The sequence below is a fragment of the Tamandua tetradactyla genome, chromosome 6 (genome assembly GCF_023851605.1).
Source record: "Tamandua tetradactyla isolate mTamTet1 chromosome 6, mTamTet1.pri, whole genome shotgun sequence".
NCBI classification, from domain to species: domain Eukaryota; kingdom Metazoa; phylum Chordata; class Mammalia; order Pilosa; family Myrmecophagidae; genus Tamandua; species Tamandua tetradactyla.
This window is the reverse complement of record NC_135332.1, coordinates 72,142,575-72,163,260: the sequence shown is the minus strand read 5'-3', so window position 1 is coordinate 72,163,260 and position 20,686 is coordinate 72,142,575. Positions and strand designations below refer to the sequence as shown.

Sequence of the window (20,686 nt, the reverse complement as noted above, 5' to 3'; positions counted from 1 at the left end):
AAAGTGTCAATGGCCGAGAGATTCCAAACAGAGTGGAGAGGTTATCCTGGAGGTTATTTTTACGCATTAAGCAGATGTCACCTTATTATCCAAGATGTAATGGAGAGGCTGGAGGGAACTGCCTGAAAATGTAGAGCTGTGTTCTAGTAGCCATGTTTCTTGAAGATGATTGTATAATGGTATAGTTTTCACAATGTATGTGATTGTGAAAACCTTGTGTCTGATGCTCCTTTTATCTACCATGTCAACAGACGAGTAGAACATATGGAATAAAAATAAATAATAGGGGGAACAAATGTTAAAATAAATTTAGTTTGAAATGCTAGTGATCAATGAAAGGGAAAGGTAAGGGGTATGGTATGTGTTCTAGTTTGCTAGCTGCTGGAATGCAATATACCAGAAATGGAATGGCTTTTAAAAGGGAGAATTTAATGAGTTGCAAGTTTACAGTTCTAAGGCCGAGAAAATGTCCCAATTAAAACAAGTCTAAAGAAATGTCCAATCAAAGGCATCTAGGGAAAGATACCTTGGTTCAAGAAGGCCGATGAAGTTCAGGGTTTCTCTCTCAAGTGAGAGGGCACATGGCGAACACAGTCAGGGCTTCTCTCTCGGCTGGACAGGCACATGGTGAATACGGTGTCATCTGCTAGCTTGGTCTCCTGGCTTCCTGTTTCATGAAGCTCCCCGGGAGGCATTTTCCTTCTTCATCTCCAAAGGTCGCTGGCTGGTGGACTCTGCTTTGTAGTGTTGCTCTCTCTGAATCTCTCTGAATCCCTCTCTCCAAAATGTTTCCTCTTTTATAGGACTTCAGAAACTAATCAAGACCCACTCAAATGGGTGGAGACATGTCATCCCCTAATCCAGTTTAACAACCATTCTTAACTAAATCACATCAACCAGGGAGATGATCTCATTACAGTTTCAAACATACAGTATTGAATAGGGATTATTCTACCTTTATGAGATGGGATTTATATTAAAACATGGCTTTTCTTAGGGGGCATACTTCCTTTCAAACCAGCACAGTATGCATAACTTTTTTTGTTTTCGTTTTATTTTTCTGTTGTCTTTTTATTTCTTTTTCTGAATTGATGCAAATGTCCTGAGAAATGATCTGACGATGAATTAAAAAAAAAATGCCTGCCTCATCTGCGGCCCCCCTAAACCTCTCCCTTGCCAAGTGGCCTGGTCATCTTGGCCAGAGAGGGTCTCCCTAACCACAGAGGCCCCAGCTAAGACTCCCGGAGCGGGGATGATGGGGATTCACAGGTCAGTGCTCCTCCCCGAGGACCTGATGGTGGAGGGAGCCTGGCTGCCCGTGCGGTGGTGGGAGTGAGCTGGGGTGGGCGCCCCGAGACCCAGAGGGCAGCAAAGACCAAAAAAAGGAGCAGAGTCCAGGCCACGGAGAACCAGCAGAGGCCAGGACAGGGTGGCCATCCCACGGGACTCCACACCAGGGTGAACACTTTGCCCTGGCCATCTTGAAATTCTTAATAATTTTTTAACAAGGGGCCCAGCCCTTTCATGACCCAGGACCCTGCCCCGAATGTGGCCAGAGAGCTCCCGCCGCATCTGTCTGGGCCAGCAGGGAGCCAGAAATGGGGTGAAGGGGTCCCCTGGATGGAAAACAGAAAAGACTCCAGAGAGCTAGATCTCCTGGGGTTGCATCAGGTTAAAACAGGAGTCGGGGGTGGGGGGGAAGAAACGTCCAGATTTGGGACCGATGGGTTCCCAGAAGCCATGGGGGCCCCGGTGGGGCTTCCTGGGGATCCCCCACCCAGACGTGGAGCCCGTCTGTGACCAGGCCTGGAGGGGGCTCAGGCGCTGGCTGCTCTGAAGTGGGCAATTACAGCCTGCCGGCAGACCAAGTCAATACTCTATCGACAGCTCACCCAGGCAACCTGCAGCCAGCTCCTCTGCGAGCCCCTGCCGCGGGGTCCCTTTTGTCCTTAAGGGCACACCTCCGCACCCTTCCCAGCCAACCTGTGAGGAGGGGGACGCACAGGGACAAGCGTTTTTGCTAGGACAAGAGCAGAAGGTGGGGGAGGTGAGGGGACCCCAGCAGCCCCACTTCCACTCCATGGCGGGGGACCCCTCCTTTGCCCCCTCCCCAGGTTACAGGAGCCTCACAATAGAGCCCTTGTCTTTGTGGGACGGGGGTGGACAGGAAATGGGTGCTGCCTGTTCACCCAAGTCTCCTCTGGGGGGTGGGGGAATCAGGACATAGGAGCTCCTTGGTGGCAGGCCCACTGACCCCTCTGCAGTCGGGAGATCTGAGTTTAGGGGACCATCACTGCTGTGCAGGGCTCACAATGGGGCCGTCTAATGAGTGACATGAAAAACGACTGCGTGTATAATCGAAGCGCCAGAGGCTGGCGGGCGCCAGTGCTGCAGGCTGGAGCTGGGCTGCCCAGAGCCCAGGCAAACCATCCAGGACGGCAGAGCACGCTGTCGCCACTTAGTCCCTGCCACATCCAAGGGCCCGGGGTGGGGAGTAGTCTCACCTGCTCAGGTTGAGAAGCTGAGTCACCCTTGGCCCAACTGCTCAGCCCCAGGAGCATTGCATCCCTGTCTGGCTGTCCGGCTGCCAGAGTCTATTTGGGGAATGGAGACAGAAGTCCGGCTTAGCACATGGGAGTGTGTCTTTACCAGCGGGTGGGGAAGGAGGAGGTGAGAGTCCCATCAGCAGATCATGTGGGAGGGGGGCTCTCTGCAGCCTTCTCTGTGTACATAACAGCTGTAGCTGTTTTTCAAAATTCTGAGAAAGACTCCTCTCCCACGTATGCTTCTGTAGCAATATTTCTGTGGTTCTCAGCAGTATTCTTGGCTCCTATGGCACATGTTTTTGGTCTCCAGCCTTCCTCCCCTCATCTGCCAGGAAAAAAAAAAAATCCATCCTAGTAATCACCAATAGGTTCAAAAAGCCAAGGAACCTTTCTCTATAAGGGTCTTCTTCAGCAAGCTGCCATTTCTTTGGAATCAAAGGAAACACCAGTTTCAGGCAAGGTCGTGTGTGCTGGGGATTGAGTCAAAGAATACACAACCGCTCCTTTATCATCATTACCCTCGAATCCGGGCAACCAGGCCAGACAGGCATCCGGGAGAAATCCATGAGCCAGAGCTGGTCCTCGGGCACTTGGATTGGAATTCTTTACATAAGAGAAGGAAAGGAGAGCAGAACCTGGGCATTATCTCCTGGTCTCCCCTATCATTTTTGCATTTGCTCTTATTTCACTAGCATCCGACAGAAGCCTGTATTCTAAGGTGGGAAGTGATCCAAGGTAGCTGCCACAGATCACGAGCGAGTCCTCAGGACTCGCCGAGGAGAACAGCCAACCCAGCCTGAGGCCATCCCCAGGGTGAGTGGGGGAGTCCCAATTTGCCAGGTCCCCCCAGAAGCACCTCTCTTGAGCCTTTGCCCAGAAGCACAAACACATTCTGACATTCCTGGGTCCTGGGCACTTTTGCCTTCCTGGTCCCCCTCCTCCATAAAAGCAAACCACAACAAAAAAATATATATTCACATAAACACATGCACACACACACGTGTGTGTGTGTGTGTGTATATATATATATATATATATATGTGCACACTCAAATTTACATATTACAACTGTGTTACTATGAAGATGAGCTTATTAATGTGACATACGAAAATGACTTCCTCAACAGAAAGTTTATTTGTTGTCTTGTTTTAAAAGAAATTAAAACATCTTCGTGGGTCCCTGACAGCACCGTGGGCTTGGCACCGCACCTTCTGGGCAGATGGAGAAATGTACAATGCTAGCTCTGCCTGGGTGCGTGCCCTCTGCCACCCTTCAACAGCCACACGCTCACACGGCTACACCCATGATAGTCCCACTGCCACTCAAGCTTGGTCCAAGCCCAGTAAAAACAAGACACTGAACTTTACCTGAACTTTCATCCACTGGTTGCAAATAAACCCAAGACAAATTCCACCCAGTTCCTGCCCTTCCTTCAGAGACTCCATCAGAGATCTGGGTCTCTGGGGTGCCAGTGCCCCTTGCAGATCTCTGGTTCTCCTTCTCACTCAGCAAACCCCGGAAAGCCTCCTTCCCTAGGAATATCAAGACAATTTTAAGAAGATTTCACGGCTAGGAATTTCAGGGTGATGCAAACATTTTTTCAGCCAACCTCAGTCTAGGGTAACAGTTCCTGGGGTGTGGGGGGCAGTCTTCAGTTCTAAGCTCTCTCCCAGGACTCTAGCTCCTACTTAAGCAGTGGGTCAGTTTTCTGGGGAAATCTGCACTGTAATATCAGTTTGACTTTTTGTTTGTTTTTTGGTTCCTTGATAGCAGAAAGGGGCTTTGTGATATTCTTGACCTGAAATTTCCTTTAAAAAAAAAAAACTCAAATAAAAAGCGGTATGTGTGTGCCACATGTCACTTTCCACTGGCGTGGAAGGACGCTGAGCTGGGAGCCATTTTCTGGAAACAGTGGCCCCTGCTATTAAGGTAAGTGAGGTCCTCAGTGGGCCAGGGATTCATACGTCCAAAACCCGTCTGGAGCCGGATCTCTCTGGCTGAAAATGCAGCCAGAGTGGGAGGGGAGGTGCAGGAAGCAGTGCGCTTGGGGCTCCTCTGCCCCTCCCCCACGACAGCATGACCCCCCCACTTCCCCCGGGGTCCAGCCCTCCTGCCCACTCCAGCAGGGGTGCGGAAGGACCGCCCGTCTGGCAGGCCCCGAGTCGCCCGCCAGACCAGGGGGATCCCGCCCCCTAGAGGAGGGCGTGGCAGGTGCAGGCCGCCCCGCGCCCCTGACCCCGCCCCGCCTGCGCGCCGGGAGCCGGCAGGTGAGGCCTCAGCCAGGGGCTGGGTAGAAGGGGTTCCCGAGGGGACCCTTGGGGGTCATCCCAGGAAACAGCCCTGCCGAGGGAGCTGGGGAAAGGAGCTTCTTGGGCAAACCTGGGGTACCTTTCAGGAGATAGGGACAGGAGGATACCGCACACTTCCATCGAATTCAGGAGGGTGGGGCAAGGGAGATGGGTTGGGTGACCACGTCCGACGACCTCGTCATCGGCGGTGGGGGAGGGGGGCCGCGGGCCTGGACAGGGAGGGCCGAACTTGCACCGTGGCCCAGACTCAGTTCCGGAAGTGACCCCAGCCGGGTCCGATATAGACAATATGGAACTTTGGGGGTGTCCGAGGCGTCCCCACGGTCCTCAGACCCCCATGCCCCGCAGTGCAGGCCGAGGTGCGGCCCTCCTGGGCCCTCCCAGCCGCCATGCCGCGCGGTCACAGGCTCCCAGAGCACCCCCTCCCTTCGCCCCCGGATTCTGGGGTGGGGGTGGGGTGGATTTCCCCCCACCCTAGGTGTCCAGCGGATCCCGCCGCGCGCCCGCCCCTGGGGATCGATCGAGTGGCGGGCGACGCGCGGCCGCGGCTCCGGAGCCTCCGTCCCCTCCCCCGCTCGGGCGACGCCGGACGCGGCCTCCGAACAGCGTCCCCGCGGTTCCGGGCCGCGGCCAGAGCCGGCTCTCCGCCAGCCTGGGAGGCGGGGACGCGCGGGGCCCTTCCGATCCGGCCGGCCCCGCTGCTCTGGCGGTTGTGGGGGGTGGGGAGCGGGAGCCAGCCCTGCTTCCCCGGCGGGAGGCGGCAGGCGGCCGCGGCGCACACCCGCCACTCACCGAGCGCCCCCCCCCCCCAGCTCCCTCCCCCACGCCAACTCTCCCCCCGCGAGCGCGCTTAACCCTCCGCGCGCCGCGGGGGCAGGAGAGGGGGAGGGGTCGGGGCGCCGCGCGCCGCGGGCTGCGGGGGAGGATGGGGAGGTGCGGTTGCGTTTTCGCCTGACGACCATTTCGGGGTCCGCCTGGCGATTTTTATTTCATTCCCCGGTTTGCTGCAGCAGCTCCTGGTCGGAAAAAGCAAAGAAAGAAATCTGCCTGTGTGTGGGCCCCGCTGGGTTCGGGGCGCGACGGGGGCACCCGAGAGCAAAACGCAGGGGGCGGGCGTGCGGGGGCGGCCGTCCGGGGCGAAGGGGACCCTGCGGGGAGACCGTCGGAAAACGAACCCCACATAAAAGAACACAAAGTGCGCCGAGGCCGTTGTGAGCGCGCGGCGGCGGCCGCGGCGGTGGCGGCTGCAGGCGGCGGAAGCGGCTCGAAAGATCACTTTGGGAGCTAGGGGGCCCGAGGGCGCAGGCCTCCCAGCAGGCGGGTGCAGAGTACAGAATGCCGATCGGGGGGCCGGGTGGACCTCGCGGGGCGGGTGTGGGGAGGCACCCTGACTGTGCGAGGGGATGGGCCAGCCGACGATGTGGAGCACAACGCGTCGGGCTCGGGCGCCGGCGACTCCCGCGTGCCGCAATGCGGAGGAGGCCGGGCGGGTGTCCGTGTGGCCCCCAGGGGTGCCCGCGCCCTGCCAGGGGACCTGTGCCTCGCGGACCGCCCGGCCCCCCGCCTGGACCCTCGGCCGCAGCTTCACGTGGCCCGCGGGGTTGAGACGCGGGGACGGCAGAGATTTGGCCACCCAAAGGGAAAACCGACCCTTCTCGGGCGGTGTGACAAAGAGCAGAAACCTGGGGGGTGGGGACAAAAGAGCGGGGCGGCGCCCTCAGAGACAAAGCCACCCCTTCTGGAGGGCCGAGGGGGCAGAGTGCCTGGCTCCCGCACACCCCCCAAACAACTCCCCCCACACACACACACACATGCCCGCACACTCCCTCCAGGTCGCTCCCCCTAAGCCACAGCTTAAAATACAATATGACAAATGCTAGCGCTGAACTCAAAGAAAAGTTTCCCTGCTAAGGACGAGGGAGAGAAATGAGCTCTCCTGTAAAGTCTGAGCGAGATTTTGTAGTCGTTGCTAGTAAATCCCTCCCTGGGCTAGCGGAAAGCCCGCCTTGCGGGGAGGGGGAGCAGGGAAGCAGACCCGCTAAAGAGCCCTCAGAGTCGTGGCAATAGCCCGCAAAGCCAGGCGGCCCCGGCGCCACCGTGGGCAGAGCCAGATCCGGGGCTCTTTGTGGGCGGGCGGTGGGACTCTCCGGCCCAGGGCGCCCATTCAGGGAGGCTTTTTTGAGAAGTCGTTTCTTCCCCAGTTGGCGCTGGTTCAGGCCCCTTCGGGACCCGACTCTCAGTGACCCACCCCCCCCCACCCCCCAGTCTGTCGCCATAAGAGGTTCCAGGCTCCTCCAAAGTCAGCTCCTGCGGCCCTTTCTTCTTGGGGCTCGAGCTTAGGGCTCAGCGGTCCGCTGCTCTCTCCGGGGCCCCTGAGGGCCCCTGGGGGCCCCAGCCTGAGGTAGCAGCCAGGAGGCTTCCGCCCGGTAGGGAACCCGCGGGATGCGAGCCGGCTCCGTCTGCGAGGGCACAGCGCCAAATAAGCGGGCCGATAGCCCTTCTCCGAGGTTCCTCGCGTAGCTAATGGGGTCCCAGGTCGGGGGCAGGGGCCCCAACCAAACGTTCTGGGAATCCAGGCTTTAGGACCAGACTCTCCTGCAGCTGCCTCCGAGGGGCCAAGGCAGGGCGTGGAGTGGGAGGCCTCGCCCCAAGAAGGGCTCGCGGGCGTTATCAGAAGAGCTTCCAGGGGGCCACTGTCCCCTCCCCGGATTTTGTCCCTGTCCCCTCCCTGTTTCCCATTCGCCCTCCCGCAGACCTGATTTACACACACACACACACGCGCGCACACACACACACACACACACACGCGCGCGCGCGCGCGCGCGCTGGCAGGTGAGCGAGGGGGGGGGTCTGTGCCCCTGTGGAGGTGAGGATGGGGGTCCCCGAGTGAGCCTTTCTCCAAACTGGCCCACCCTCGGCGAGGATATCATAAACAACCGCGCGAGAGAAGTGAGTTGCCGAGTTCGGCAGATGTTTGTGTATTTCGGTCACTTTCCGAGTCTTCCGCAGAAAAACCCGGGGCAGGGGGCCGAGGCCTCTGGGCGCTTCGGAGCATCCCCTCGTGCAGTCTTGGGGAGCCTGGTGACTCTTTGCGGCACCGCACAGGCAACTCCAGAAAAGGTCCGCTGCGCGGGCGGGTGGGAGTCCCCGTTCCTCCCCAGCGCGGCGACTGGCCCAGCCCGGCTCCTGCGCAAACTCGCCGTCGGGGCACTGGGACCCATAGTGTGGCCCTGAGGGGCCCCGGCCGAACGTGCGGAGCCTCGGCCTGCGGAGTCCAACGCCCCTGGTGGCCGGGAGGCTGCAGCGGCTGCTTGCCTACCCCGGCACCCCCGGATCGGGACGCCGCGGAAACACCCTCCGGAGACAGATTTTCCAGGGGATTTTCGAGTGAGGGAGCAGGCGGAGTGTCGGGAAGCTCAGCCCCTTCCCGGACGAGGGGACTGGCCGGGACAAAGCCGCTGCAGACCTCCCCACCGACCCACAGCGCCGACGGCCTGGGCGGCTGGCTCAGCAGAGATAGGGCGCTAGTGGCGCAGATAATGTTCCCCGCGCGGGCCGGGGGACCCCTTTCCCCTCGCAGCGCGGTTGTCCGACTCGAGGGTTCCTCCACCCTGGGCAAGAGACTCGGGAAAAAGCCAAAAAACCACACAGCGGGAGAAGAAAAACCCTTTTCCTGTGCCCACACCCCCAGTGTCGCCTCCCAAAGCTTTTGTGAACCTTGAGAGCGCCCGGCTGGGAGGTCAAGAGGCAGGAGGCGCCCCCTCCTTGCGGGTCCCCAGCCCCCGGCTTCTCGCGGAGCCCTTGATATGTGCCTCAAGCTAGTCAGGAAGCAGCCACTGCAGATCAAGTCAACCACCCCCCACCCCGCTGCCGCCAGAACATGACCCCCACCCGCAGCACCCCGGCCGGGGGAGGAGCCACGCGGGTCTTCCCGGGCAGCGGTCGCCGCTGCGGTAGCTGCGAGGCGGTGGTGGGATGGGGAGAGCCCGCGTGTGCGTCCTTCAGCAGCAGGCTTCACTCTTAGATGCCTGCGAGAGGACGAGCCCCGTTCCTGCTTTGGGGGTTCGCTCCCGCGCCTCGCCCCTCCCCGGTTCGCCCGAGACCCGGCACAGTCCCCACCGAGCATTCTGAGACGTGTGTGAGGGCGGAAGCTGAAACCCGGATGGCTCTTTGCCCCCCACCGCCAGCCGCCCTCCCCGCTTTGCTCCACGCTCGCTCTCTTGCTTTCTCGATGGACGCCCAGCCAAGGGATTGCGCAACCTTCCTGCTCCCCTTCCTCCTGGAGCCAGAGCTGGGGGCCCGGGCACACCCAGGGGCAGGCGCGCTCCTGCCCCTCCCGCTCGGGACAACGTTGACCCCCACCCCCAGGGTTTTCCCCCCACGACCCCACGGTGCTCGCGGCCCTGACGGTGGCGCCCTCGAGAGGCCGCGCGGGGCGCAGCAGCTCCCCCAGCCGGACACCCGGGCGGCCCGCGGAAACGCGCCGTCTCGCCGCGCGAGGTGCTAAACTTCACACGCGGCGGCTTCTCCGGCTGCATCAGGAGGGCTTCGCTCGGCTGCCCGTTGGGGACCAGCGGTCGCGAACTGACGACGAAGGCAGGGCTCCTCGGCCATTCCCCTGGCTGCCCCCTTCGCGCCCACTCCGCTTTCCCCCAGCTCAGGCTCCACTGCTTCTCGGCCAGCCCCGCTCTCTGAGTCAAAGCTCTCCCGGGGACCCCACGGAGTCCCCCGGGGCCCCAAGCCGACCCGGACATCCCCTGCGCCCGCTAATCTCTGTCTTCCCTGCCTCTTCCCCTGCTTGATCGCGGGGGCTGCTGGAAATTGGACATCCCGTCCCCGCCTCGCCACGAGAGGGCCGAGGGTAAATTCGGAGCCGATCCGCATGCGGAGTGCAAGTGGCCTCGGAGTCCCTTTCTGGCTGGGACTCGCGCGCGCTAGGGCCCAGGGCCGCCTTTTCCTTGGGCCCTTTTCTTGTCTCTTCTTCACGCTTGCCCTCACGCTTGCCCTGGCGGGTCCTTCGCGCCCAGACCTCTCTCTTCTCCCCGCCCCTTCTCGTCCCTTCCTCGCCTTCCTAAATGCCCAAAGCCTCGTGGGGCGGGGCAGCGGGGCCCTGGTGGCAGGGGAGGGGGGGCGCCAGCTGCCCCTGCTCCGATTCTGCCCCCTGCCGGCGGCTCCCGGTACGTCCGGAACCTCACATGACGCAATTGGAAAACTGCGGTGGAAGCTTCCGTGGCCCCCAGCAGGGGTCCCCGGTTCGTGCACACTGAGAGAGGATCCGCGGGGGAGAAGGGTGCGAGGGTGGGGGGGTGCATAGCCGAGGAGCCCGACTGGAGGGCCCGTCCACCTTTCGCGTCTCCCTCCTCTCTGCAGGCGACACACCTCTCCTGCCCGGTGCCCGCTCCCGCTCCCGCTCCCCAACCTCCCTCTCCCAGGCTCGCAGATCCCTCCCTCGGCCCCTCCCGGCCCCCTCCCCCCTCCAGCCCCCCTCCCGCGCCTTCCCTCCTCCCCCGCCCTGTCGCCCGGGCCCGGGGCCTCCGGTAGGCCCGGCTGCGCCAATCCGGGCCGCGGCCCGCCCCCTGACGCCGAGCTGGGCCCTGCGAGGCCCCGCCCGCTGACGTCCGGGATTTGCATGAGTTCTTGTGCAGCCGCGGCCCGGGCTCAGTTGTCTGAACGAGCGAGCGCCGGGAGCGGGCAGGGCGCGGGCAGCGGCGATCGGCTGGGCGGTGCGGAGCAAGCGGCGGCGGCGGCCCGGGTGGCGGGGCACCTCGACCAGGGCGGCGGTGGGCACCGGCGGGAGCCAGCAGCTTTGCAGCCGTGCGGGCCCCCCGCGCCCCGGCGCGCTCCGGCCGGGCCATGGAGCTGCCAGCTGTTGGCGAGCACGTCTTCGCCGTGGAGAGCATCGAGAAGAAGCGGATCCGCAAGGTAGGGCGGCGGCGGCGGCGCGGCGGCGCGGCGGCGAGGGGGCCGCGGTCGGGAGGCAGCCCGTGAGGAGGCGGGGAGGGGGTGGGGAGGCTGCGGGCCGGGGCCGGGGATCCCGCGGAAGCTGATGGAGTCCTGTCTCTTCCACCCCCAGGGCAGAGTGGAGTATCTGGTGAAATGGAGAGGCTGGTCCCCCAAGTAAGTAGCGGCGGAGGGGAGGGGGTGACGGGGGGCCGAACCGCGGGGCTCCGGGGCGGCCGGACCCGCCGGGCTGGTGGGGTGGGGAGTGGGGGGGGGAGCGGACGGGAGGCGGGGTGGAGGTGGGGTGGAGGGAGGAGGGGGTGGGGAAGTCGGTGGCAGGCACTGGGGAAGCCGAGCCGCCGAGCCCGGCGCCCTGTGTTGTGCTCCGCTCTCCGGGAAATGCCATCACTAATTTATGCGCTAAAAGGAGCCGAAGGAGCTGGAGAGACGCGGGGCCGAGCCGGGGAGGCCGGCGGAGGGAGGGAGGGCGCAGGCACTGACTGATGTGCAGCAGAAAATGGCTCCTTTCCCCTTTCCCTCCACCGAACGGCTCCATATTGCAAAACCAAAAAAAAAAAAAAAAAAAAAAAATTAAAAAGCGACGAAAATGCAATTGTGCTCCTCGCTCCTAGCGGTGCAGGGAGGGGAAGCAAAAAGGCAGAAAATGTTGGGAACTGTCACTGCGGCGCTTTGGGTTGGGAATGTATTTTTTTTAATTTGAAATGCGATGGCACCGGATGGAGACAGAGGCGCAGGCACACGCACACACACATTCACACACACACTCTCTCACACACACAGAGGCATATTTTTGTGTGGCTGAGTATTTGGGGTTTGCTTGTCGTGACAGCGGGCTCTTGGGCCGCGAGGGAGTATGGGGGGGCCGCTCGGCTGACGGTTATTGGATTAGGGGTCAAACCCGGAACGGCTGAAGCCCTCGTGGAGACTCGGGGCCCGGGAGAGGAGGAGGGGGCAGCAACTTTGCATTTCGACTGCTTTGCACGCTCGGCTCCTGGTGAGCGAAGTGGCTTTGCAACATGTCGCAGTAACATGCTTAAAATTCTTGACAACTGCAAAATAAACTGCTAGTTTAATTTTCCTTACCCCTCCCCTTTCTCTGTGCCCATGTGTTTATTTTGACTTGGGGGGGATGAGGGACCGTGTCAGGCCTGCTCCCCCACCCCCACAGCCTAGTAGCTTTCGGTTCATGAAGACATAGTAGGGTCTTATGTCACCCCCACCTGCAGGCCACAAAGCTGGCTCGTTTTTTTCTTTCCTTTTTTTTTCTTTTTTTTACGCCGTGTTCCCTTCCCTCTTCCCTTACAAGATATAACACGTGGGAACCTGAGGAGAACATCCTGGATCCCCGGCTGCTGATCGCCTTCCAGAACAGGTGAGCGTACCCCCAGCAGCCGCCTCCCGCTGCCGTGGCCGTATAAGGGAAAGGGAAAGTGGGCGACGCAGCAGTAGGGAAGGGGAAAGGGCGGGGGAAGGGGACCATCGCCCCTCCTCCGTCCCCCCCCTCCCGGCCGAGCCACCACGGGCCAGGCTGCGGCCTCGGCTGCTCTCTAACCAACGTCCTTGGCGGTTGCTGCAACCCAGGGGATGGGGGCGGGGCGGCGCCCGGGGAAAGGGAGGCTTGCGTTTGGGGGCGACTTGGGGAAGGGTGCCTCCGGGTGGCCCTGCAGCTGCCGGGAGAACTCGGGGCTGTACCTCATTCCCCGCGGCCTCCTTCCTCTGGCACCCCTGCAGCTCCACCCCCGAGCCTAGGTGTTGCTTTCCTGCAGCCACCGACCGCTTGGCACGGGCAGCTCGCGGGGCAGCTCCTTGGGAGCTGGCATTGTGAAACCGCCCGGACGTCACGGAACTGAACTTAACCTGTTGGGGGCTGGAGAAAAGTTAATGGGGCCTTGCCACCCCCACCCCCAAGGGAGCTCGGGAGCGACAGGGGAAAGATTCTGTCTAGCGCCAGATGCCCTTCACACCCCTCACACTAGGCTGCTGGGGTGGGGGAAGAACGGGGCTCCCCATCCTTGGGACAGAGGGGGAATTTGGCCCGAAGGGTACGGGGTGGGTGCCGCCGGATGGTGGAGGGGTGGCTTCTTCAGCAAGGCTCATCCTCGTGCACACAGATGCTTGTCACGCTGCAGCTGCTGCAGCTGGATTCGCCGCCCGTGGCTGTGGTTCTCTGTTTCGGGGGAGGTCGGAGGGGGAAGGGCAAGGAGGGGAGGAGCGGCAAGAGCCCGCGAGCTCGGCGGCGGTGCGGCCTTCCTACCCCCCTCCTCGTTTTATTTCGCGTTATTTCCTGTAGCGCTTTTGGCGCTAAAACGGTAAACTTTAGACCCTCTGAGCAAGTGAGGCGGGGAAGTTGCTCTCCCGCGGCGCGCGGCCAGGGGGTTGGGGTCGGGGGGTGGGGGGTGGGCGCCGAGCAGGGCTCCTGTCCCCGACTCCACCTGGGAGTTCGCCACCCTGTAACCATGTCAGCGGCTGATGCCATGTTGCATAGTGGGTCCCCGAAGAATTAAAGCGCAGGCTGTTGCAATGCCACGCAACTTCGGAGTCAGACCCGGGCCCCTCCCCAAGGCACGGGGGAACTCCCCTGAGCTGGCTCACGAGCGGCGAGGGGTGTGGGGAACCTGGGGTCGCTGGAGAGCCGGCTTCTGGCCCGGGGATGGGGCTGCAACCAGGGCCAACGCTGGAGAGGCGCCCCTTTCCCCGTGGCGGTCTGGGTAGTGCCTGGGATGACCCAACCCCAGTCCGCCGGGTCACCCTCGGCCGGGCGGCGGGCGGGACCTGGAAGCGGTATTGACCCGCGCCGCCGCCTGCGGGCTTTATTAATAATTGGGAAATCGAGGTTGCCGGGAGTCCGGGCGACGGGGAGGAGCTTCTTGGCGCCGCCCCTGCCCCGCCCCGCCCACCTGCCCGCGGAAGCTGGTTAACCAGGTGGCTGCTAACCCGGTCAGGCCGCGGCCGCGGCCGCGGCGGCCCGCCCCCGCCCCCAGCCCCTAATTGGCTCATTTGCGGCTGTGTAAACAAGGGCGCAGCCCCTCCCCCTGTTTAGTGCCCAGCCTTGAAGCCAACGAGTCCTCCCTTCTGCCGGCGGCCCTCGTTATCTGAATCTTAATGAGGTCATTAGCATCCCGCGCCTCTGAACCGGGAGGAAAGCAGTGGTCGCACACCTCGTTTGGACTTGTTTGCATTCCCTGGACCCCCCGCGCCCACTGCGCTTTGCGCAGGGCCGGGGACCCAGCCAGGAGCCGCCGCCTCTCCGGCTTCGAGGCCCGGCCTCGGTGCGGCTGTCCTAGGTTGTGGACATCAGTGGGGGCGAGGGAGGGAGGCTTCCGCTGCGGACCCCCGGGTAGAGGAGGGTGGCCGCGAGCGTGGAGCGGGAGCTGGGACCCGACGGCGGCGCCCAGCTGGCGGCAGAGGCGACCTTCGGCCCCCAGCTCTTTATCCCTCCGGGTGGGTCCTGCTGCCCACTATGCTTAAATCGCTGGGGGGGGGGGAGGGTGGGTGGGTGTGGGAGGTTGTCACCACGGATTCGGGAGGTGGCGAGGAAAGGGGGGGCCTGAGGCTAACAGCGCTGTTCTGTGTTCCCTCTCCGCAGGGAACGGCAGGAGCAGCTGATGGGATACCGGAAGAGAGGGCCGAAGCCCAAACCACTGGTCGTGCAGGTGAATGCACCCCACTGGCTCCAGGGCCCCCACCAGCCGTTTCCTTGACATTTGCCACTGGAGCTTTGCCTCCAGGCCCTGATGGCGGTGGGAATTCCTCCCGGACACCCCTTCCCCCACCCCGTTTCCTCTTATTTTCTGCTAGACCTCTCACACCCTGACCTCTCTCCCACCCCCTGTGACAGAGACCTGGTCCGGGCTGGGATTCCCGATGCGCTGAACAGGCGCCGGGGCCGGCCTCCTCCTATCTCTCACCTCCCCCCCACCCCCCCACCCCGGCCCCCGCAGGTGCCCACCTTTGCCCGGCGCTCCAATGTGCTGAGCGGACTCCAGGACTCCTCCGCCGACAACCGCGCCAAGCTGGACCTGGGCCCGCAGGGCAAGGGCCAGGCGCACCAGTACGAGCTCAACAGCAAGAAACATCATCAGTACCAGCCGCACAGCAAGGAGCGGGCGGGTAAGCCCCCGCCTCCGGGCAAGAGCGGCAAGTACTATTACCAGCTCAACAGCAAGAAGCACCACCCCTACCAGCCCGACCCCAAGATGTACGACCTGCAGTACCAGGGCGGCCACAAGGAGGCGCCCAGCCCCACCTGCCCGGACCTGGGCGCCAAGAGCCACCCGCCCGACAAGTGGGCCCACGGTGCAGGGGCCAAGGGCTACCTGGGGGCGGTGAAGCCCCTGGCCGGGGCAGCTGGGGCTCCAGGCAAGGGCGTCGAGAAGGGGCCCCCCAACGGGATGACTCCAGCCCCCAAGGAGGCGGGGACGGGCAATGGGATCGGGGGCAAGATGAAGATCGTCAAAAACAAGAACAAGAACGGGCGCATCGTGATCGTGATGAGCAAGTACATGGAGAATGGCATGCAGGCGGTGAAGATCAAGTCCGGCGAGGCGGCCGAGGGCGAGGCGCGCTCCCCCGGCCATAAGAAGCGGGCGGCCGAGGAGCGCCACCCTCCGGCCGACAGGACCTTGAAAAAGGCCGCGGGCGCCGAGGAAAAGAAGGCGGAAACGCCTTCCAAGAGGAGGGAGGAGGAGGCGCCCGGGGCCGGGGACCCGCAGCCTCCGGACGCGGGCTCCCGCAAGCTCTCCCCGGCCAAGGAGGCCTTCGGCGAGCAGCCCCTGCAGCTCACCACCAAGCCGGACCTGCTGGCCTGGGACCCGGCCCGGAGCACGCAGCCGCCCTCCCACCACCACCACCACCACCACCATCACCACCACCACCACCATGCCGTCGGCCTGAATCTCTCCCACGCGCGCAAGCGCTGCCTCTCCGAGACCCACGGCGAGCGGGAGCCCTGCAAGAAGCGGCTGACGGCGCGCAGCATCAGCACCCCCACCTGCCTGGGGGGCAGCCCGGCCACCGAGCGCCCCACCGAAGCGCCCCCCGCCGCCGCCGCCGCCCCCCAGCCGCAGCCGGAGGTCATCCTGCTGGACTCCGACCTGGACGAACCCATAGACTTGCGCTGCGTCAAGACGCGCAGCGAGGCGGGGGAACCGCCCTCCTCGCTCCAAATTAAGCCGGAGGCGCCCGCGGCGGCGGCGGCGGCGGCGGCGGCGGCCCCAGCGGCCGAGAAGCCTGCGGCCGAGGCCCAGGACGAGCCCGAGGAGCCGCTGACCGAGTTCAAGCCCTTCTTTGGGAATATAATTATCACCGACGTCACCGCGAACTGTCTCACCGTCACGTTCAAGGAGTACGTGACGGTGTAGCCGGGGCGGGGGGCTTCGGAAGGGACAGCGCCATGCCCGCAGGGGAGGCTGTGCACCCCGCGGCCTGGGGGGCAGACGCGCGCCCTCGGCTGACCACCGGAGATTGGGGCGCGCCGCCGGGGGCTAGGAAGCCAGGAGCCCCGGTAACCCGACTCTGGGCGGCGCGCCACTCTCCGGTCCCGGCCGGGATGCCCCGCCCGCTCCGCTGGCCACCTCCTCCCACGCCGTGCCTGCGGGTCTCGCCCTCCACCTGCTGGTTCCCCAGGCGGGACGCCCCTCTCCCCCGCCCTCCTCTCCCCTCCCTCATGGACCTCCGGACCTGACAGGGCAGCCACGCGCGGCGGTCAGAGTTATAGTATTATATTTTAACCGTGCTAACTTGTCAAGTGCTGACTTTACTCCCGTTTGTACGTGGTGTTATTGAAATGTATTGTTTGAGCTCAAAGGCCCGACCCACCCACCCCCACTTCGGGCTGATATATATATATACATATATATATATATTTATTTGTAGGTATTTATATATTGAAATATAAAAACCTAGATTTATGGAGTTTCCTCTAGATCATGTTATATTCTATATCAGACAAACTATTTTCTGTTGATCTTTTTTCCCCTTCATCCAGTATTTCAGTTGATTTCATTCCCTCCCCTTTCTTCTTCCCTTCTACGAACTGCAATACCAGTAACCTTGGTATATATTTTTTGATACTGTACACATGGATGTGTTGTTTCTATGTGCAAAAAAAAAAAGTTTGTTAAAAGGCTAAACAAGCTGTCTAGAAACTGCTGCTACTAGAAATGTCTAAACTATAAGCTTCCAATTATTACCTGCTTGAATGTAAATATTAAATGGAGATGTTGAAGGTGCATTTTGAGCTGTCTAAGCTGAGCGCAGCGGGGCCGACGGAGGTGCGGGGTGGTGGCCGAACCCCCAGCCCCTTCCGACTTAGGCGTCATGGAGGAAGGCGAATCCAGCGCACCTGGCGCTAAAGCTTTGCGGAAGTAGGGTGGGGCGCTACACCTGTGGCAAAGCCAAGGGGGCTGGTTCGCGGGTCGCGGCGCGGGCGCAAGAGGGGTGACCCCGCGCCAACGGGGAGGGAAATCACGGCGCGAGGATGCACACGTCATCCCCGCCCCCTGGGGCCTCGGGAGTTACTTAGTGGGGGAGGGAGAGGCGGGAGGAGGGACACGGAGCCGCAGGAAGAGTTGGTTCCCTCCCTCCCCACGCCGCCAGCTGCTGACCTTAGGTTCCCGCCCCCCGCGATGCTCCACACACCCAGGGCGGGCGCAGGCCCTCCTTGGCGAGGCGAGGGGCTTCACTCGCTAATAAGCCCCGCCCACCCGGCCAGGGCAGGTCTTGCGGGGAGGGGAACCCCTCCCTCCAGCGTCCCCTGCTGGCATCGCCGGCCCCACCCGACGGAGGAAGCTGAGGCTCTTTCTCTGCCAGCCTCTCCCCGGAAACCACCAGGCCGGAGGCTCCCACGGGAGGCGCAGCGAGCGCGGCAGGGGCACGGGGGTCGGGGCGGGGGGGGGGGGGGAGGCTTTCTGCGAGGTGAGAGAGGAGGGGGGAGGCCGGGCAAGCCATGCCTGCACATCTCCACTTCCTTCATGAGCAGGGAAAGCTGCCCCCCTCCTCCGTCTCACCCATCCCCCTTTGGGTGGCAAACCCGGGGCCCCTGGAGTGGCTGAGGAGGAGGGTGAGGAGAGTGGGCCTCGCGGCCGGCTTTCTGCAGACGCAGCGATATTCCTCTCAGCTGGGGAAGCCGAGCAGAGCCAGGGGCCGCGGGGCTGGGGACCTGCGGGGTGCGGGGCTGCCTGGCCTCAGCGCCCCTTCAAGCCTTCGCCTGGGACCGCCGGACCCCGTTCAGGGCGGAAGAGGTCAACGCGGGGTGCGCGGGGTGGGGGGCGGGGCGCGACAGAGTGCTAGGGTGGGAAGGCTAGGGAAGAGATAGCCGGCCAGGAAAGGGGAGGCCCGGAGGTGGCCAGTGTGGCCAGTGTTGGCTGCAGGCCACCAGCGCCAGGGCTGGGGGAGGGGAGCTTGGGGGGGAGGGGAAGGAGGGAAGGGAAGTTCTTAAAAAAAAAAACAACAACAGACCTTTGGATGTTTCTAGCATTGGCTTTTGTAAACTGTCCCTCCCACTCCCCCAGGGCCCTGAGCCCCCTTCAGAATGAGTGAAACACTCCCCCCACCCCCACCCCCGCATGTCACCAATGCCCTTTGCCACCCTGGGAGTGGAGGGCGGGGTGGTTCTGACTGTTCCTGGCAAACTGCCTGATCGGGGCTGGAATTGGGCCTGTCCTTCACCCGCTGGCACACAAAGGCACATGCCAGGCGGGGATTTCATCTCCCTGCTTCTCTACTTCAGGAGAACTCAAAAATCGGTAGTGGGAAGTGGAGCCCCTTGTCTGGGTTTGCACAGTGAGTGATGCGTGTGCCCTTGCCCCTGGGGTGCCCCCTCTCCCGTGGGTGGCCTCTGCTCAGGCTGGGCCTGGAGGAGGGGGGGCAGAGGATAGCAGAGCGGGAACGCCTCCACCACTGTCCCCAGAAGGGTACAGGCTCAGGTGGCCCAAGGCCTGGATGGTGGCCAGACCTCCTGGGCTGAGGCTTTGGGCATGGTGTTGGAAAAGACCCTAGAGACTGGTGTCAGGGGAGCCACTGGAGTGCCTGGCCTGGTACCAGACCCAGTGGAGTGTCCACGGCACCCTCTGTCCTCAGGACGGTCAGGGATCTGTTGTGAGTGACCCTGAAGCATCAGGGACCGCTTATTTGGGCATCTCTTCTCTTTTAGCACCCTGCCCCCGCCAGGGTCTGAGACTCCCTGTGAGGCAAGAGTCTGAGGATCTGATGGACAGACAGCTTGTCCAGGCCCAGTGGCCACCACCCAGTTCTGTGTTGACTCAGAACTGAGCTGCTTACCCTGCCACCCTGCAGGGAAGCACACCATGGCGCTCTGCCCACAGACCTCTTGGACACAGGCCTGGGAAGACGTGTCCACGGCTCAGAAACACGAGAGGGCCAGGGGCCCCGGCATGGGGTGGAGAGGGCCAGGAATGTCTCCGGGTGGGGAGAGCCTGGTCACCCCGATTTATTCTGTTGAGGCCCACCACTTTTCTGCCCTGGCACAAGAAAAGGTCACAAACCCTTTCTCTGAACCCAAGTTCAGGGGAGAGAAGGAAAGCAGGGGGCTGGGGTCCCAGGTTGATTTGGTTGCTTACTTCTCCAAAGGAATCTTCCTAATGGGGCTGAGTCTAGAGGAGGCTGAAGCTGACATCCCACGAGGGGAGGGGCACATGTGTACCCCCCCAGTGCCACCCCTGTCCTCATCTCTAGCACTGGTGTCCCGAAAGCCCCCTCCTGTGGGGAAAGACCATTTTCAAAAGAGCCTTCAGTGTTTGCTTCATCCTTGGATCCCACTGCTGTTTGGGGAGGAGCCCCCCCCCAACCTTCCAGGAGCTTTGACTGTAGGGTTGTCAGACTTAAGTGCAAAAATCCAGAACAAGTTGGAATTTCAGATGACCATGAATCATTTTTTTGGTGTAAGTATGTCCCATGAAGTATTTGAGACATACTTACACTTTTAAAAAAAAATAGGCATTGTTTATCTGAAACTCAAATTTAACCGGCATCCTGGATTTTATCTGGAAATCCTGTTTGGATCCTGAGCACTGTCAACAGTCAGTCCCTGTCCACAAGGAACTTTCAACCCTTCAGGAGCAAGAAGGTACATGTAACTGAAAACCGTGGATGCTCAGTGTGGTTGTTAGAATGTCAAAGAGTCTGTCCATCGGGTTGGAGAGGGGCGCCCCTGTGATTTAGGCTGGGGGTGAGGGGTGGGGGTGCAAGTTTGCTCTGGGCATGAGGCAATCCAGACAAAGAAATGGAGAGGACCACAACTGCTCCTTTTGTCCCTGGCCCACCTTGGACCCCTGAACTGAAGCTCCTCTCCACCCCCAGCCCCACCCCAGGAGTGGCCTGGTTGCTGTACCTACTTACCTCACGGAAAAGTCTGTCCTCCTCCACCCCCGTGGCCTGGTCACCTTAAAAGAAGCATGGTAGAGGTGGAGATGAACTGGTCAGGAGAGAGCCTGGAGCACTTCTGGAAAAACCCCTAAACAAGCACACCGGTTATTTTTTCACCAGGGAACATTAAACATCCCATGTCAGAACCAAACGATTTCTGGCCTCCAGCCCTGGCTTGTTGGCCCAGGCCCTGCCCCCTGCCTCCCTCTCCAAGCGCAGCCAGCCCCTGCCATCAACCCTCTGCATTCTGCCTTCTTTCCGTGAAGGACCCTTTGAGCCGGACCCTCCTCCTTGGCTACTACAGCCTTAACCTGGGGTCGCTGGGAATGACTTTGGGACGGGAGAGTTAGACTGGGCCCGGGCGAGCAGAGCCAGGTCATTACAAAGCCAGGCACGCGTGCTTTTCGAAAGAATTTATTGTTCTGTCTTCTCGGTGTTCACCTGAGAAGGTGAAGACTCGGGAAGGGAGAGGGTCTCCGAGGCTGT

At 61.9% G+C, this 20,686-nt stretch overlaps 1 protein-coding gene and 1 long non-coding RNA gene across 2 annotated transcripts; one reads left to right on the top strand and one right to left on the bottom strand.

Moving 5' to 3' along the window:
* Positions 1-408: 408 nt before the first annotated feature.
* LOC143688329 (uncharacterized) lies at positions 409-20,271 on the bottom strand. Its single transcript, XR_013177947.1, has 3 exons — positions 20,174-20,271; positions 2,505-2,594; positions 409-1,983 (listed from the first exon to the last, which is right to left on the bottom strand). It is a non-coding gene; the product is annotated as an uncharacterized LOC143688329 (long non-coding RNA).
* CBX4 (chromobox 4) lies at positions 10,514-17,042 on the top strand. The gene is made up of 5 exons (XM_077166151.1): positions 10,514-10,777; positions 10,929-10,972; positions 12,123-12,188; positions 14,403-14,469; positions 14,758-17,042. The coding sequence occupies exons 1-5, from the start codon at positions 10,709-10,711 to the stop codon at positions 16,174-16,176; spliced, it is 1,665 nt and encodes a 554-aa protein (XP_077022266.1). The 5' UTR covers positions 10,514-10,708; the 3' UTR covers positions 16,177-17,042.
* Positions 20,272-20,686: the final 415 nt, after the last annotated feature.